Source organism: Anneissia japonica, unplaced genomic scaffold (genome assembly GCF_011630105.1).
Source record: "Anneissia japonica isolate Jap-2015-1 unplaced genomic scaffold, ASM1163010v1 scaffold287634_len692169_cov176, whole genome shotgun sequence".
Classification (NCBI taxonomy): Eukaryota; Metazoa; Echinodermata; class Crinoidea; order Comatulida; family Comatulidae; genus Anneissia; species Anneissia japonica.
The window spans coordinates 232,514-251,194 of NW_022739883.1; the positions used below are offsets into that span (position 1 = coordinate 232,514).

Below are 18,681 nucleotides of genomic sequence, written 5' to 3' on the forward strand. Positions count from 1 at the left end.
CATTTTTTAAATGATAAAATAATTATTAAAATAAATTTAAGAAACAATGATTAACAAACCTGTTCTAGATTAAAAATGTGACGGTTGAAGAAAAAGTGAAGGTTCTCATTTGCATAATTGATGCAAAGTTGCTCGAAACTATTGGTTTGAAAATCCTGAAATTAAAGAAATATTATTATAATTTTTTTCCTCCCCGACGAATTGTGGTTTTTCTCCCTGAATTGAAATTTTATATTTATATGTATTATGCCCTCTGCTCCTCTCAAATCTCCAAAAATAAGATATACATATATTTTTCTTTCTTAATTATATAAATTTAAAGCATTTATCAATCTCATTACTACATAGTTTAATTCATTAATAAAATTTTACTTTTATTTTCTCCACCACCTAAGATGGATTTGTCAAAATCATTTTGCTAAATGATAAAAACCAAATTTGTTTTTCTCATCTGATGACCTTAAAAAAAATAATGCAAAGCAAGGTAATAAACAAGTATCATCTAATCCAGAAAAATAATCAATTTATTTCATCAAAATAAAAATTCATATTTACCTCAAAGCCAAATATATCAAGGATAGCTATGGATGAAACCTTCTGTGGTCTGTTTACAACTTTATTTATATTCTGAATCAACCACGTAAAGAGCGTTGAGTACAACGATTTTCCAATAGCATCCCTAAAAGAACAATAATCAATAATCACTATCAATAACACAATAACATTATGAGCAAAGCACTGGAATTGATTTCTCCATTCACGATAACTGGGGCACATAATTAGAGATAGCGGTATACAATGTTATTACAAGTAAAATGATAAACAGGTGCATTGTGCACAACATTAAATTGTTAACAACAAAACAGATATATTACCTAAAGTACAGTAGCAATATATCTGTATATAAATATTAAAAATAATAGCTATACAAATCAATAATGTAGTAAATGGTATAATGGTTTCTGTTGTTATGAGGGCAATGATACAAGATAAAAAATTATCGTACTGCGTAAAATCAAGTTAACTTTAAAGTCAATCTTGGTCGTTCATGCGTATAAAATACACTTAACACATAAAAGAGCAATGATAGACGTAATAATAATAAATAATAAAGTAATGTACATACATATTATTATGGATATCAATAATTGGTACAGTATACTGGATTATGTTATTACAATTAAAATATCATATACACAAAATATTTATCATATAACAAAATACAAGGTTATTATATTGCACAAGAGCCTGCCAATGTGTGTGGATATTACTACATTATTAAATACAGCCAAGATAGATGTATATAATAATTGAAAACTACAGTTACAATAATACAGTATCAATAATGTGGGAGACAGCTTTCGATTGCATGACACAGTAGGACGTAGAATGTAATGACATCACTATTAGTTCTCCTCGTCGTGTGGATTCTAGGACGAAATTTGGCTGAATATACAGTACATTGCGAAAAGAACGTAGGACGATCATGCAAGAGTGAATCCGTTCTAGCGTTGCATTATCGCTCAAACCGAAAGCTTGGTAATAAGGTCATGGGTCACAAGTTGGGAGAAACTGCTTGCCGGAGGTTTGGTATACTGAGCATTGATAAAACATCTAATTGTATTTTGCTGTGGGTTTTGATACCCATGTGGGATAGGGCAGCTGATTTCAAAAAGACAATTAATGAAACAACAACAGAAAGTTAACTATTATGTTGGTATCTACCTTGCATCATTTGCTTGTTCACGGGTCAAAGGTGACATGATTCTTTCACCACCTGGTTCCTATGGAAACAAATTTATATATTAATGCTATTCGAACATAGGCCTTTACATGGGCTAGTCACAGAATGAATCATTGATGTATACAGTATATAAAAATAAATACAATGATCCATTTAAACAAGTTATCAACGTTTGCAGTTTGTCCTGCTACTTAAGCCGATTTTTCACTAGGCAAATTTGTTCGCGCGAATCAAAAGAGTCGTTCATTTCACTTCAGCAAAATCGGTAGTAAAAAAAATATGATTCGCACGAATAAATGTGCCTAGTGGATAACAGGCTTAACTAACTATGATGAGCAACAAATCGTACAGTCAGTGTGGATAATCATGAAAAATATAAAAGGTTCTTGCTCTTTGGCTATCACTTGCTGATGTCAATCCTTATAAATTATTACAATTAAATCTTTTCAATATAAAGCACTAAATTTTTAAATTTTATACTTAAAATGATTTTTCTTACTCTCATAAACTTCTGCGTCATTGCCTTCTCCAGTTTGTCCGACGACACCATAAGTAGTTGAGCCGATTTTCTGAGTTCCTGCACGTTTGATACACGCAACGATTCATCTCGACCGTGCTAGCAAAGTAAACAGCGATGGTAGAAATTGCACATTATAAATAGTTGATTAATAAAGATTATTATTAAATAAATAAATCAGTTCAACAACCTCTTCAATTACACAATACTTTCAATTTAATTTAATAATTTTCTAATAAACAAATAAATTCTTATACAATAGAACATGAATATTTATGATGCTATTTCATATGAATATTTATGAGGAAATATCTGTTTTATTGATACAAAGGCAATCATAGTTGAATAAACCAATCTGGAATTAGCGATATAATCCCCATGAAAAAAAAATATTCTTGTGAACATTACAATGCTTTCAATTTCACAATAAACCCAAAATTGAAACATGTCTAAAAGTCAATTTAACACGTTTGCTGGCAGGACGACAGGATTCATTCAGGGTGCCAACAATGTGATTTCACATCAACACCTATCCAACATACCACTATTTTACTGATGCAAAGTCACTGGAAGTGGTTGCCAAAATACAAAATCTCCCCCTGGAGGTTTAGGGAAGGAACCGGAAGCAGTGATCTAAAAATAACTACTGTATGTTTGTTTGTGTTTCACTACAGTTGATGGAAATGATTTTCATTCTGGTGGCACTCTTTATGCTTTGGCATATGGGATGGAAATAGGAAAAAGGCTTGTCAAAGTTAAATAAGATTTTTCATCTCACCTGCGATGCGGTAAATTGTACATTTCCCAGGTGCAACACAGCAGCCAGAACACTAAATACGTTTTCCATCTCAGCGGGCTGGAACTTGAGGATTTCCATCGCTGAGACAAGTCGAATGAAGGACTCGGCATCTTGACGACTGCTGACATGTGAACTCCCACCCTGATAAAATTCAAATCAAAATAATGAATATTCATATGCATGGTTTCAAAATGTATTGCTATGAATTACAGTGGATTTCATATCATATATAAAGAAACCCAGTAATAAGTTATGATAGAACCTTCACAAAGTGTCAACCAAACTTAACAACCAATGAGAATGTGTTATTATGTGAATTCTATAATATCACTACAGACACTGACAAGTTTCACTGCCACCATTACACTGCCCAGCTGTCCCTACAGGCCAACTACGCAGCAAGACGTGATTTGCATCCGGTCTGCGTGAGTTAAATGCTATGCAATAGGTCTGTGTCGGTGATAGTCGTGTTGTAGAGTATTAAACATGTTTCATATTCTAACGACGGCTTAAAACTGTCTTGACAATAAATGGCATAGGGCTGCGTCACAACACTGTCTGAGTTGGGCCCTAGGGACAGTTGGACATCGTAACGCGAAGGCTTCTTAATTTGACAATCAGTACCGCCAACAGCTAACGGCAATAGCTTGTAGCTATTTTATGGAAACAAGCCTTAACTTAACAAAATCAAATTCGGAAATACCTACCTGGTTAAGATAGCGGAAGTTTGAAGCATGCCTCAGGCCATATTTTGCCTTCTCCCCTTCAGACATGCCCTCGATCATCTCGTAGAAAATGTGGTAATTCCGTTCTCCCTCGGCCTAGGTATGACAGAACATTATCAGACAAAATTTTAATGTCATTCAAAGTCTTTATGATTTGTATATTGTATTGTGCACGAACAAAATATATTGTATCTGCTGACATAATGAACTTAATTTAAAATATAAAATTCATTATATATACTTACATTTATATTTTAATAAGCAAGTAAGCTTTCAATTTAAAATGTTTACCTGATGAGCAATTCGAGACTTTTCCAGGAGATAATCTGTTGTTTTAGCACCAGTGATAGAACCACTGCAAATAAAGAAAAGCATAAATACATTTCAAAATAAACTGAAGTGCTTGAAAACAGCTGAGAGAAATATTATACCTAATACACAGCTGGCTGTGTTTAACAGAATGGCAAGATGGCACATGATGTAATGGTGGTAGTGATGGTAAATAATGATGGTGATAGTGTGAAGGTAATGGTGAAGAGGATGATGGTGTTGAATGATGGTGGTATGGTGATGAATTATGGTAGCGATGTTGATGGTAATATGGTCATGGTAGTGATATTGTGTGTGTATTGTATGGTGATGGTGATATGGTGAGGGTCGAATTACAGTAGGGATGGTGGTGGTAATATGGTGATGGTGGTGAAGGATGATGGTAGTGATAGTGATATGTTGATGGTGGTGAATGAAGCTGATATGGTGATGAATTACGGTAGTGATATGTTGATTGTGGTGAAGGAAGCTGATATGGTGATGAATTACGGTAGTGATGTTGATGGTGGTGAAGGAAGCTGATATGGTGATGAATTACAGTAGTGATGTTGATGGTGGTGAATGATGGTGGTGAATGATGATGGCAGTGATAGTGATATGGTGATATATTATGGTAGTGATGGTGATGGTAATATGGTGATAATGTTAAATGATGATGGTAGTGATAGTCATATGATGGTGGTGAATGATGGTTATATGGTAATGAATTACGGTAGTGATGGTGATAGTAATATGGTGATCGTGGTGAATGATGGTGAATAATGATGGTGTACAGTGGCGGTGGTAATGTTGATGGTAATACTGGTGGTGTTATTTGGTATTGTTGATGGTGGTGAATGGTGCTGGTGGTGACAATGGCTGTAGCACAAACAGCAACAATGACAATGATGGTGATTATGATGATTATAATTATAATGTAACCAAAGAAAATACACTCACTTTGTAAAGTATACTTCAATATATTTTCCAAATCTACTTGAGTTGTCATTTCTGATGGTCTTAGCATTGCCAAAAGATTCCAACAAAGGGTTTGCTTCTAATATCTAAAACAAAATAAAAAATTTAATACAAAATTTGCACATTGTAAAGTGGTAAACCAAAATAATTCCTTCTTACAACTAGGCATAAAAGCTTCATTATTTTAATACAGAGTTAAATATCAATGTTCAAAATTTCTTACACATTACACAGACTAATATTTGTACAAATAGTGAAATTTGGGGTGGCAATATGTGTGCTTCTCCCCACACCCCCAAACACTCTCCCCGGAAGCAGACAAAAAATCTCAGCATTCAATAATTAGAGCCTCATCCTCCATCCCTCCCCAAGCAGAAACAACCTTGATACACCAATGAAGATAGATTATGCAAATCCTAGCCTAGCCAAGCCAATCCTATTTAAACCTAGCCTAGCCTATCCTAGCCTAGCCTGGCCTGGCATTCACCTGTTCCGTAATTAGGTTGGAGGATGATTTGTTGATAGCAGCGAGGTACTGCATGATCAGCTTTGTGCTCTCAGTCTTGCCTGCACCACTTTCACCGCTTATCACGATGCACTGGTTCTTCCCATCCTTCTGCATACTCAGATACGCAGAGTTACCAATGGCAAAAAGATGACTGGAAGGAGATATGGAAAACAATTTGATTAGACGAGTGAGTGGGCATAAGCTATACTTTGTCCCCACTCAAATTTTGTTTAACAAAAAACTGTCGTGTGTCCATATATAGTCATGATGTGCCTATACTGCTGTTTTAAATGCTTTCTTTACGAACGCACCATCAATTGCTACGTGTGACATGTGCCGCCGATGGAAAGGCGTAGTTTTTCAAATAAAGTATTATTATTATTATTATTATATATGGTCATGATGTGATGTCATCAGGTTTTTGTGATGTGATGTGATGTCACAGGTTTTTGTCAAATAAAATTTGATAGTCTGGACAGAGTGCACATATTATCTTTTTTTTTTTCAACTAAAAGTTAAAATCATTGAGGATAAGCACAAGTGTTTGTCTATTGCACAAATCACTTACGGGGGTAACTGTCCAATGAGTTTTCCTTCATATTTCTTGACTGTATCCACTCCATAAATATCAAATAACTGGTAGGGGTTAACAGCTACTAAAATGCTTCCAGTGTACGTCTTAAATTTAAAAGAAAAATAAGTGACTTTTAAGTTAACCTGTGGAGCATGGTAAGTGATGTAAATGGGGCCACCATGCTACTAACAGCATAGTGGATAACAATCACAAAAAAAAGTATGTAAATTACTTTAAAACAGTTTAAATTAGAACTTTTTGACTATGGTAACTTTATTTATTAATTACATGAAAGTAGTGGTGGATCCAGGAATTCAAAATAGAAGGGATACCCGGGGAAGTACTTTCATAGATGGAGGATCTATATCACCTCAGCCCCAAACATGGTTGGGGCTGAGATAAGAAAATTTGTGATTATGGCACCTCTGAATGGCCAGAAATTGCACTCTCAGACTTAAAATTTGAATATAATTTGTTTAAAATCTTTAAAAATAGGGGCCTTGCCCGGCTGGCTGCCCTCCCTCATCCCAATTCCCCACTGGTAATCTACCACCAGCAATCTATTCTGGCTTTACCATGTTATGTGCTCTATAAACCCAACTTATTATTATTATTATTATTATTATTATTATTATTATTATTATTATTATTATTATTTAATATTATCATTATTAGTCTTTATTATGCACTTCAACGTATTAACTGGAATTAAATTCCTATTATATTTTTATGGACATTGTAAAGAGACGTCACAGTAATTTCAGAATACTACTAAAACTATAAATGTAAAATATATTCATTATGGACACTCAATAAAATACTATTGAAAACACATCACTTCTTACGCCCTCACAGAAACCATAGCAACAATTATTCCAAAAAATTTGGTCTTAGAATCATGAATGTTTTAGTGCTTGCTGATGCAGACACCAATGTCGTAAATCATACAACAAAGAAGTTTAAAATTTAACCATGTTGCAATTTGTTGCTTTCATTGATTTGCACAACTTGTGATGACGTGTGCTAATAATAAAATGGCATTATTTATACCTTTCAAATAAATCTAAGGCACCACACCTTTATTATTTATTATTGTATTGACATTATTATCTAATTATTTATTACAATCGTTATTATGATTGTTTGAATTATTATCATATATTACTATTATTAATTATTAATATCATTACAATTAATAAAAATATTATAACTATTAATTACATACTATATTATCAATATTTATTAACAAAACTCCAAGTCTAGCCTATTATTATCATTATCCTTACTATTATTATAATGGTAGATACCGGTAAGCATGAAATAAATAAATTATATTAATTTTAACAGTATATATTTTGAGACCATTATTTTATCACAAATGTTGAAATTAAACATCATTGAGCCATAATAAATACCTATAGAATTTGCAATCTAGAATTATATATTAAATACAAGTCTGCAGTGAGGCAGGTGGGAATCCACCACACCCACAATTTTGATCCGCTTCTGGAAAGAGGTATATTGTCGTTTTGTGCTATATAAACCTAACATATTATACACTTAATTGCATTATTATGGTAACAGTGATAAAGTCCATGACTTTTATTCTACTAAGGACCTAGGCTAGCCTGCATAGGGCAGTATTTACAGGTCTACCTACTGTAAACATTCATAAATATTTATTGTCTCATCAATTTATGATTGTTCAGGTGTAATTGATATTATGTCTGGCAAACCCTACACAATCGTATTCTAACGTATACAAATTATAAAAACACTAACAGATACTGTAATAAAATTAAACTAATTTAAACATTTTTTTTTAATTTTTAAAACAACAATAATTTATACAAATATACTATGTATAAATAAGATATTAGCACTTACATAAATAAGTCCTTTGTTATATCTTGTTTCCAAGTTGAATATTAATGACCCTTCATGCAAATCTCTATTTAGGGTAAAAAATAATGCTGTATGAATCTTAACAAATATGATTTACAGTAATATACTATGTACAGTGGTATATGTAGGAAGGTGCGTGGCTATGCACGCCCCCCAACCCCAAAAAAGAAAAATAGTCACCCTACCTCTAAAAACTCGCTCTAAAGTCACATTAAATCACTGTATTTTGCGAGCTAATGCCCCCTCCCTACATCTAATAATCAAGCCCCCAGTTCTTCTTCGCTCCCCCCTCAGCCCCCGTCTGGCAAACCCTACACAATCGTATTCTAACGTATACAAATTATAAAAACACTAACAGATACTGTAATAAAATTAAACTAATTTAAACATTTTTTTTTAATTTTTAAAACAACAATAATTTATACAAATATACTATGTATAAATAAGATATTAGCACTTACATAAATAAGTCCTTTGTTATATCTTGTTTCCAAGTTGAATATTAATGACCCTTCATGCAAATCTCTATTTAGGGTAAAAAATAATGCTGTATGAATCTTAACAAATATGATTTACAGTAATATACTATGTACAGTGGCATATGTAGGAAGGTGCGTGGCTATGCACGCCCCCCACACCCCAAAAAAGAAAAATAGTCGCCCTACCTCTAAAAACTCGCTCTAAAGTCACATTAAATCACTGTATTTTGCGAGTTAATACCCCCTCCCTACATCTAATAATCAAGCCCCCAGTTCTTCTTCGCTCCCCCATCAGCCCCCACCCTCATTTGAAGACTTCTTTAAGACTTCTAGATATAGTACGTCACTGTATATGTAGTACTATGAATATTTTTTAAATTTAGTAAATAATTTATAGTCTGTAAATACCTGAGAGAAATCATGTCCTCCACCTCCTCCACCTCTATGTTGTCATGGCGAACTCGCAGAGTCTTGCTGCTGTCGTGGACTTTGTACTTCTGCGAACCAAAGCAGAATGATGCTTAGAGTACAGAATATACTCGCGTACAAGACAAGACAAGGCTTTTAAAGGCAGATTACGATCGACAAACAGGGGGTTGTCTTACATGCACAACATACAAATTTGAGATTTATAAAATTATGTTCGTCTTATGTGCCAATCGTTCGTAACACACAAATTTACTACTACCCTGAAGCTACTAAATTTTATTATGAATAAATGCAATTTTATGGGAAAATAAGATTTTGATGAAAATTTTAAAACTCAGTAAATGATATTATTTGTAAGATTAGCTTTGCATTTGGCTCCGTTTTTAGTCAGCTAGATGCAGTATCAAGACCATAACAGCAGGAATTCTGACCATGAAACATGGGGTCTCCTTATATGCTTGACACACAAAATCATCCGAAATCTTCTTAAACTAGGGGGGCATCTTATAGGCAAATATATACAGTATAATGGTGAAGTTGAAATACTTGTGTCTATTCAAATATAGGGTGGGGTATTAAAGGTAGGAGGATAACTACAGTAGCAACATACTTGAAATATTTACATATTACTATATTTTACTTCTTAATATCCGATAAGACTTTGGTTGTACCAACCGAACACTGGGGGAGGAGGGTTTTAAACCAGCATATATGTTGAGGATGCTGTTTCCTACTGTATCTGTATACAATATTCCTTCCAGCAGAAGTCAATAAACAATTACATCAAATTAAAAAAAAAAGTTTTTTCTAATGCATACAGTAGTTTAGTTTTTAGTTTTTATTTGGAATCACTTTTATTACAGTGGCACACATCCAAAATAATGGTGCATCCAAAAGAGAAAAATCAACAGTAAATTAAAAAGAAAATCACAGAACTAAAGGTTTGGTAAATAAAGCAAAAAAACAATATTTCAATATACAAATTCATTAAAAATAATAACAAAAATAATAATAAAGAAAATAAACTTAAAATATTGGTAGTAATTATTAAGTATTAATGTTCTTAAAAATGTTTGATCCCAAATATTAAATATAATAAAAGATTCCTCAATTAAATCTATGATTTCTGTTACAATTATTCCAACCATTGTAAATTACTATCTATGTACAGTACATGTATGCACAAAAATAATATTGATTGACCTTTTATGTACAATGTGAAATTATATTTATCAGACAAGAAATGGCTGAAGTGACAGTAATAAATGGCCGCATAATAAGACAACAACAAAAGCAATAGTACATCAATGAGACAGAATTACTGTACTATTCATTTTCTCTTTTATGTACGAATAATTTTGATGTATACTTCATTGCTACTGTACAATGCACATCAATGCCTTATAAAATTTTCAGTATCTTCAAGGGTGATTTTATAGCTTATAAATTCCATAATTTCAGACTGCATGTCTAAAACATAATCAGTAAAATATAACTTAATCATAATAAATATATTTTATCCAATATATATTCATGCTTTTTAAATTTATATTAAAATTTATATGATCAGGGATTAATTAATTAGTTCATCTGCCAGAAAAAGATTTGGGCGACTGTTTTCCGTAGACTTTGACCCCTCCAAATCCTGGACAAAGGTTAAATCCTGTACTACTGTACATTAAAAGCAGGCTTAGAGTAGGCAAAAGCATAAATTGTGCCTGGTATTCAATCAACAACTTATGTAAACTAGCTATCATAAATGGTTTTCTGTGTATATTTGAAGATAGATTAAAAAGAATGGTAGGTTGGTGTGTGTCATAGAGGAAATAAAATGCATGGGAAGTCATATTCCACGAATATTCAATAATAAAATGGGGTCCCAGGACCTGTTATAGCAGCCAGTGGTGACAAAATATCAATTCATTGGAACCACAAAATGAATTTGAGGGGCAAAAGAATGCTGAATAAACAACCTTATTTTTAAAGTATTGTATATTTTTTTATAGATAGCTAAACAATTGTTGAGTGAGAATGATACTAGTAGTTACAGTATAGATGATGATGTTGATGATAATGATAATGATAATGATGATGATGATGATAGATGATGATGATGATGATGATGATGATAATAATAGATGATGATGATGATAATGATAACAATGAAATAATTATAATGTTGAAGATGATGACGATAATGATGAAATAATGATGAATTACAATTAATGATGACGATCATAGTGATCATGGTGATCGTTATGCATGATCATAATTATGATGATGATAACGATAATGAATATTCATAATAAAAATCTGACATTAACATATGCAATTTTAACTGAGCATTTAATTTTCAGATTTAGTAATTGTACTTCTAAAATTTTCCCAATACAGTATATCATATGATATACTATGATCAGAAAACAATCAAACGATCCATTCATAATTTTACAATAGATCACAAACCCTTGTCTACGGCTTGAGAATGTCAAACACAAACACTGAGGAACAGAGCGTGAGAAAGTAAGGTTGAAAAAAAAGGTGTACAGACACTTCAAAGCAATTCATGCTCTATTGAAACGTAAGATAATAGTTCATTCACATTACAATCAGGGATAGCGTTTAGGATCTGTCAATTTTGTTTGGAACTTTACATCAATTGCATTAAAATAAATATTTATTTAAAACATAGTACAGGTACAACTAGTACTGTAAAAGGTTTTTCAATTCAAAATAATCATTTAAAATTTCTACAATTCCTTTTGTTTTGTATGTTTTGACCCCTCTGGAAATTCAATTCAATTGAGTTTTAGTTTGTAAGAACAGTAACAAGATGTAAAACCTAATAAAAGCAAGGCTTGCCTCAACAATAGGCACTAAAATTACAACTATTTTAATTGCTCAATAAATGTTCTATTAACAATTAATAATATATCCTGAGTTAATATTTACAGTGTTATACCATGTTCAACAATGGCTATGTACTGTACTGTATTTTCTCCATTTGGATATTATTTTTAGGAAATGTTGAGTATAAAAATGTTTGTTATTGTAAACTGGTGATAACATATTATTAATTAATGTTAATACTAAAACAATAATAATAATAATAATAATAATAATAATAATAATAATAATAACACTGTAATAATATCCATAACAAGATAGTATAATACATACTGGAATATGTATAATACTATCTTAAATCCATAACAATTATTTACAATTAACACAATTTAAATAACATGATTAATTTAACATAGTAATGGTGATAATAAAAAAAAAAATACTACCATGATTTGCATTATAGGATTTAAGGTCAACGTATACCCCTACCTTGCCATCTGTAACACCTTTGACCTCAACAAAGTCTTTGTCCAAAGACTTCAGCCAGTGGCCTGGGAGGGGGTATCCAATTCCTCCATCGAACCAAACTGGTGTACCCTTAAACAAGAAAAAAATTTAAATGAATGATAAAATTTTTGTGTGAAGGCTTATAAAGAACTGCAAAAACAAAAGTAATATCACTCTCAGATTCATAAAGATATGGGGAGCAAAGCCAAATAAATCCCTGGCTCAGGCATCTCATTTAAAAAGTGTTTAGCAAAGAATTTACACTATAGTTAAAAATCAACTCCTTTCCTTTAGTTACTACCAAATCCATAAAATGTTGGTTCTACCATATATTGGTTTGTTAAAGTCAGGCTCCGGAGGAAAAACATTTTTTGATATGTTGTAGAACTGATTTTTCTAAGACAGAAAAAAGTTGTTTGACGAAAAACTGGGGAACGGTGAACGAGCTACAGATTTTTTAATATTTAAAAACGGGGGAAAAAGGGCGGCGTTTTTTACACCTTTTTCTCCCAGTTTTTAAATATTCAAAAATCTGTATCTCATTCACCATTGCTCAGTTTTTCGTCAAACAACTTTTTTCTGTATCAGAAAAATCAGTTCTACAACATATCAAAAACTTTATTCCCTCCGGAGCCTGACTTTAAGGTGTTAGCTGCCATTTAGGGGGATTTGCCTTGAGGACTAATAGCAAAGGGATTGAGTGTGCACACAAAATTTAAAATAGGTCATGTTTACTCTGGTCATTGAGATTTGCTAAATGATTTACTGCAATGACAAAGCTGAGGTTGGGTTACCAAGGGCGGATCCAGCTGATACCTCAAAGGGTTCCGAAAGGGGCCTGAAATTGAGGCTGATTTAGATAACACCACTCTAGGGGGGTCCGAAATTTTTGTTTTGTAGATGCCCGAAAATAATCTCCGAGGCATTTTTGTCTTTTATTTTTTGTATTTTTTTTTTTTTCTTTTTTTTATACTTTCCAAAAGGTTACATGAGGGAGTATGAAAATACCGTACAGTAACCTCAAGGAGGAGTAAATTTTCTATATATGAGTTTAACATTTCTTACAGAAGACGTATTAACTGATTATTAAAGCAGTTAAAATTACTGTATGCATAAACTGTTTGACTACTGTAGGTGGGCAGGAGCTAGGCTTATACAATGACACTGTTTGCCCTTGCGGCCAACGCCACACAGTAAACACAAGAACACAATACGAACATACAGTGTATGCCATGACAATTTTAAAGAATTGCAAACAAAATATTATGTTAAGGAGGAGCTGGGACCTGCCTTCAAAAGTGTATTGATCATTATCAATGGGAACACAATGGTTGTCTACATGATTAATAACAATGGCGATCATAATGGCTGCAACCATTGTTGACCAAAATGTGTGTCTGTATTCAATTGCAGCATCAGCAAAGGGTAGTGACGTTTCTAGAACTAAAAGGTCACGATCAACTAGTTCAAAATCACCTTATTTGGCGAGCTAGTGAACCTTGCTTAATCATCAAGTCCCCACTTCATCTTCAGCCCCATCAGCCTCTTCCCCCCCCCAATATCCCACCCATTACACAAGTCCTATACGCCACTGGCAAAGGAAGAATGTGCTTAATCCTCCTGGTTACCACCCAGGCTGCTAATCAGCCGCAAACTCAAGATGCAAATGATACATTTTTTTTGCCATAAAATCTTAAATTTAGGCTGATATTTAATCATTTATTCTAATCATTATACCAGACCATATTAGATGGTTTAGTTTCTAAAATTTAAATATCTAATCAGATTTTTACTGATTTGCACTGACAGGCTTCCACAAGCTGTATCTTTAAACTTGCTTTTAAAGTGAGTGTTAGGCTGAGAGGCAATGTTCCTTCTTGCATTGTAGACCCTGGTCCAAACCGGCCAGCATCGGGTTTCAACTGTTGGAGTCAGATCGCTCTGCTCCGCAAATAACCCTCGCATGGGGGTTAGGCAGGGTAAGACACAATGCATTCATTATAATATGGCGATTCTTGCGCTGCACTTATGGCAGGCTCATAATTTCCTACTTTCAAATATTTGGAAGTGGACAAAAAAAAAAAATTAAATCTTAATATACTTGGCTATTATTATTATTATTGTAACCTCATTTTCTAGATTTGTGTACTACTACTACTTCTACATTGCTGATAACAAAGTATTGTACGTGCGACTACGATAAAAGTGAGCATGTGTAGTACACTACTGTAATTAATAGTTTTTATGACAGCTACTGTAATTGTTAGGAGTTCATTTCTAAACAGCCACTGACAAATTATAACAGGTTATAAGATAAATTACCAAGGAAGGTACAGTATAATCATTGACATTGTATTCAGTATTTTTCTGTTATTTAAATTCAATTTCAGTGGTTGCACTCAATTACAGAGCACATTACAGTACATTCATGCTTCAAAAATTTGGCTGAAATGTTGATAAAATGGTCAAAAAATAGAGATTTAAACTATTTAAATTTGTTTCAACCTACCTGCTCCATTTTATTCAAAGTACTGGTTTCTCTGAACTATATTCCCCATAGACTCTGGCTACAAAAAACTGATAGCATAAATTTTGGAGATTGCGTTCAAGTATGTGTTCAGCAGTGTTTACTTGGTTACTACAAAATTCTGTGAAATATAAAATGTGACATAAAGTTGATGATACGTAGCCTATTAACCGATTCAAACAAAATAAAATAACATATTGGATGTATGCTACTACACAATGCAACCTACTATAAGGTGTCAACATGAATTTTCTCTCCCTAGAATCAAATCCGAACGTTCAAAGAATTTTATAACAAATGCTGGTTTTTAATTCAATAACAGGTAAATCGTCCCTATACACCTGGGCCCTCCTCTCTTATGTGGATTTCATGGAATGCATAATTTTGTTAATTTTCCTTGGGTTTTTTTTTTAATGATTTTTGGTGTCGGTTCGAATTGTTTTATTTATTTTTTCCCGCTGTTACAATAATTTTGTTTACTTTTTTAATTCAATAGAAAAATGTAAATAAAATGTTATATTACTACAGTTGTTACACAGATATCCCATGATGCCACAGAGATACAATTCACCCTCCGATTCCAGACCACCTTTCGGGACCTCAAAATTTTGAGTGTTCTTGGTCTCCAGATAGAGAGTAGGCCTAACTTAAGGTTAATAGATTGAAAATTGTTATTTATTTCTCTGAAAAAGTGCTCTCAAATTAGAGGGGTCTAGGAATTAGGGAGGTCTCAAATTGGAGAATGCATATGTCAACCTCACATGAGCAGGACTGTATGGAAATATGATGAGTACTTCTTCAGCAATCTCATCATATTTCCGGAAAAACATACCAACAATTATATTTACACTATCTTTACAGAAGATGATGAGGATATTATTCAAAATAATTAATTACCTGTAACTAACGCAGGCTTTATTGCCTGTAGATGTGCAGCCGAAATTGCTCGCTCAGGTGTGTGAGTATGATTGTATGATTGAAACACTCCAGACTCGTTCGGGCGTAGTCAAAATTTCTACCAATATTAGCTCATGAATCAATAACAATAACTATGATAACCTTCAATGAGAGCTCTTCCTCACGAAACCAATTACCAGTCACAACAAACGAGTTCTTTATAATCCTACACGGTTACTAAGAAATTATTATTCTTCCCAAATTAACATAGGCCCATGGTACTACAAACAAGTGTAGTGCTCTAGAAAGTACTGAAAAGAAAGTAAAGTTTTTATTTTGCCTTCTTCCAGTGCAAAGCTACTAAGTTCAATTCCTATCAGTGTTGTAGGATAATTTCCTCATGACCAAAAACAACTACAGTCTAAGCCTTCTAATAAACTTTAATAGTCAATTTTTTAATCATTTTGTCTTCCATGGCATGTCTTTGGAATATCGAAATGGCGGGTGGAGAGGGATGATGGACGAGTGAATGTAGGGTGCTGCTGGTTCCCAAAATAAGATGATGTTAACTAATTTTTACTTATTTTTATATTTTGTAATGTAATATTTTTTTCTGAGAACACTTTCAATGGGGGGAGGGGGGAAGCAACTGGGGTTACAAGTTTTTTAAAGGGTCGTGCTAATCCAGGCCCTCCCCTAGATACACCACTGTTTGTTTGTAGTTTATACATCCAGAGATGTCCAAAAGGGGGCCGATCAAGATAACAGTACCCTAAAACGTCCGGGGCATGCCCTCTCAAAATTTTTGTTTTGTAGACGTCCAAAAATAACATCTGAGGTGTTTTTGGCCAATTTTTTTCTTTTTCAAAGAAGGAAAATAAAAAACAAAAAACACCCCTGGGTTGATAGATCGGGTAATCTAAAGCACAGAAAGATACAAATTTCATACTATTTATTCTTTAAGGAAACATTAACATAAAAATATGAACAGGCCATCTTACTACATTTTCTTCAAAAAAAATATATTACAATTTAATTCTAAAAGCTTCTTTGCTGAAATGCTTAATAATATCATGAATATCAATTAACAAGAAAACACTCACCAAATATAAGCACAGCTGGTGACAATGATTTAAACACTCACCAAATATAAGCACAGCTGGTGACAATGATTTAAATCCTATAGGTTAGGCCTACTGTATTCCTAGTGACAATTTATGGGAGTTAACTGTTACGCATGACTGAAGTCTCTAGCGGTGAACTCACAAACTGACTTTCAATCATCAATATTATCTGAGTAATGCACACATTGTCTGGGTGTGTTTCTGAACTTTGGTCACATGCACTTCCAACCCTGCATTAGTTAAGTGATATTTACATCCGCCAAAAAGGTATGTATTCACTGACTGTCTGTCTGTCTGTTTGTTAGCAATATTACGCATAAACTAATGAATTAAAATAATGATCATCATAAAATTTAGTGAAATTGTACATAATAATCTAAGAAAGACATCTTTCAATTTTCGGGAAAAGGTCAAAGGACAAGATCAAGGTCACAGAAATGTTGTGCAATGTAATTCATATTCATTTCATTGAATGTAAAACGACTGTTAATTTTAATTATAAATTAGTATACCGTAAAACCTCCAATTGAAGCCCTCGGCTTTTTTTTTTTTGCAAACTTTGGATGGGCTTCTTCATTTCGAGGTTACTTTTGCAAAGTAAAAAGGGGGACTTCTTTTCAAAATGAATTGTAAATTTTGGGAATCTCATAAAACAATAAATAGGGCCACTGTAACATCAACCTGTATCATGGAGTGTATTATTAACCGGCATTAAATCACCTAAACTACCGTATGAATCAAGCATGTTTTTAATTTGTTTCTTTGAAATTCATGTACAGTGTATGTACTGTACTATCTGAAAAAAAAAACCAATGCTATCTATAAGTCAGGAAAAAGTTGGTAACTTAATTGGATTAAATATTAAATATTTTAAAACTTAATCTTTATCTTAATTAGACACACATATAAACAAGCATCTTTTTAATAAAGAGTTTCGGTTTTTGCGACGATTTTTATAATGATAAAACCTTCGTCCAATCACAGTGCGACATGGTTGAGGCAATAAAATATTAATACCCTCGGCGGTAAGTAGGTAGGACAACTAACTAGGGGTAGCTACCAAAACTGAAAATAGTTCTACTTTCTTTTACAAATTCGCCTTTCCAGATCTTAGATTTGAGCAGATTTCCAATGTTTATCATCATAAATCAACTTGAAATATAATCGTTTAAACATTTGTTTACATTTGTGTCCATTTTAGGTGGTATCAAGAACCACATGGCGCTGCTCCTCCGCTGTTCCAGGCCTGCTGAAATCCTTTCTGTGCGGGTGGTACAAAAACACCAGCTAGGTAGTGGGGGGCCTGGCGCTGCCTCTCAAGAACAGGCAAATAACGCATTACCCTATGCCTGAAAAGTATTTCAGCTTATGGAGATAATGTAATAGCAATAAAACTTGCTTACCCTTCGTCTAAAGATATACTTCTGTACATTGTTTTAGAAAACCACATTTATCCATAGGGCCTAGGCCTACACACTTGTCTCCTGCCTGCTTCTTCGTAATCCAATAACAAATTTACATCTCGCAACGACGGCCGGGGAGAGATGAGAAAAGTATTACCACAGTCTAGAGGGCGCTAATACAGTAATAAAAATTAACTGTACTATTAATACAGCACAATTATATGGAAGAGTAAGTTTATTTTATTGTATTTTGTTTACACGTACTTTACTGTAGAGTTGATTGATGGTACAGATGGCCCTTCGAAATTTGCTACAAGTGAAGCATGTTGTTTATACAACTGTATTTCATTTTCATGGCGCTACCTGTCTCACCAGCCGCACTAACCTACTTGTGTATTTCCTTTTTACC

General features: G+C 33.2%; 1 protein-coding gene across 5 annotated transcripts in view; it reads right to left on the reverse strand.

Annotated features, from left to right (window-relative positions):
* Positions 1-18,395, reverse strand: part of LOC117118110 (unconventional myosin-XV-like) — a 51,147-nt gene extending 32,752 nt beyond the window's left edge. For 3 of the 5 annotated variants that reach the window (XM_033262614.1, XM_033262613.1, XM_033262610.1), the window contains exons 1-15: positions 18,273-18,395; positions 14,831-14,969; positions 12,304-12,411; positions 8,947-9,035; positions 8,521-8,584; positions 6,149-6,258; positions 5,560-5,731; positions 5,055-5,158; positions 4,077-4,140; positions 3,768-3,881; positions 3,040-3,201; positions 2,244-2,360; positions 1,726-1,784; positions 556-679; positions 60-155 (exon numbers count right to left, since the gene is read on the reverse strand). In XM_033262614.1, coding sequence (XP_033118505.1) covers positions 60-155; positions 556-679; positions 1,726-1,784; positions 2,244-2,360; positions 3,040-3,201; positions 3,768-3,881; positions 4,077-4,140; positions 5,055-5,158; positions 5,560-5,731; positions 6,149-6,258; positions 8,521-8,584; positions 8,947-9,035; positions 12,304-12,411; positions 14,831-14,839 — 1,392 coding nt within the window. In that variant the 5' untranslated portion in view covers positions 14,840-14,969; positions 18,273-18,395. Of the gene's footprint in view, positions 1-59; positions 156-555; positions 680-1,725; positions 1,785-2,243; positions 2,361-3,039; positions 3,202-3,767; positions 3,882-4,076; positions 4,141-5,054; positions 5,159-5,559; positions 5,732-6,148; positions 6,259-8,041; positions 8,106-8,520; positions 8,585-8,946; positions 9,036-12,303; positions 12,412-14,830; positions 14,970-16,889; positions 17,015-18,272 lie in introns of those variants that run through there. The other 2 variants (XM_033262611.1, XM_033262612.1) reach the window with 2 other exon arrangements.
* Between the last annotated feature and the right edge of the window lie 286 nt (positions 18,396-18,681).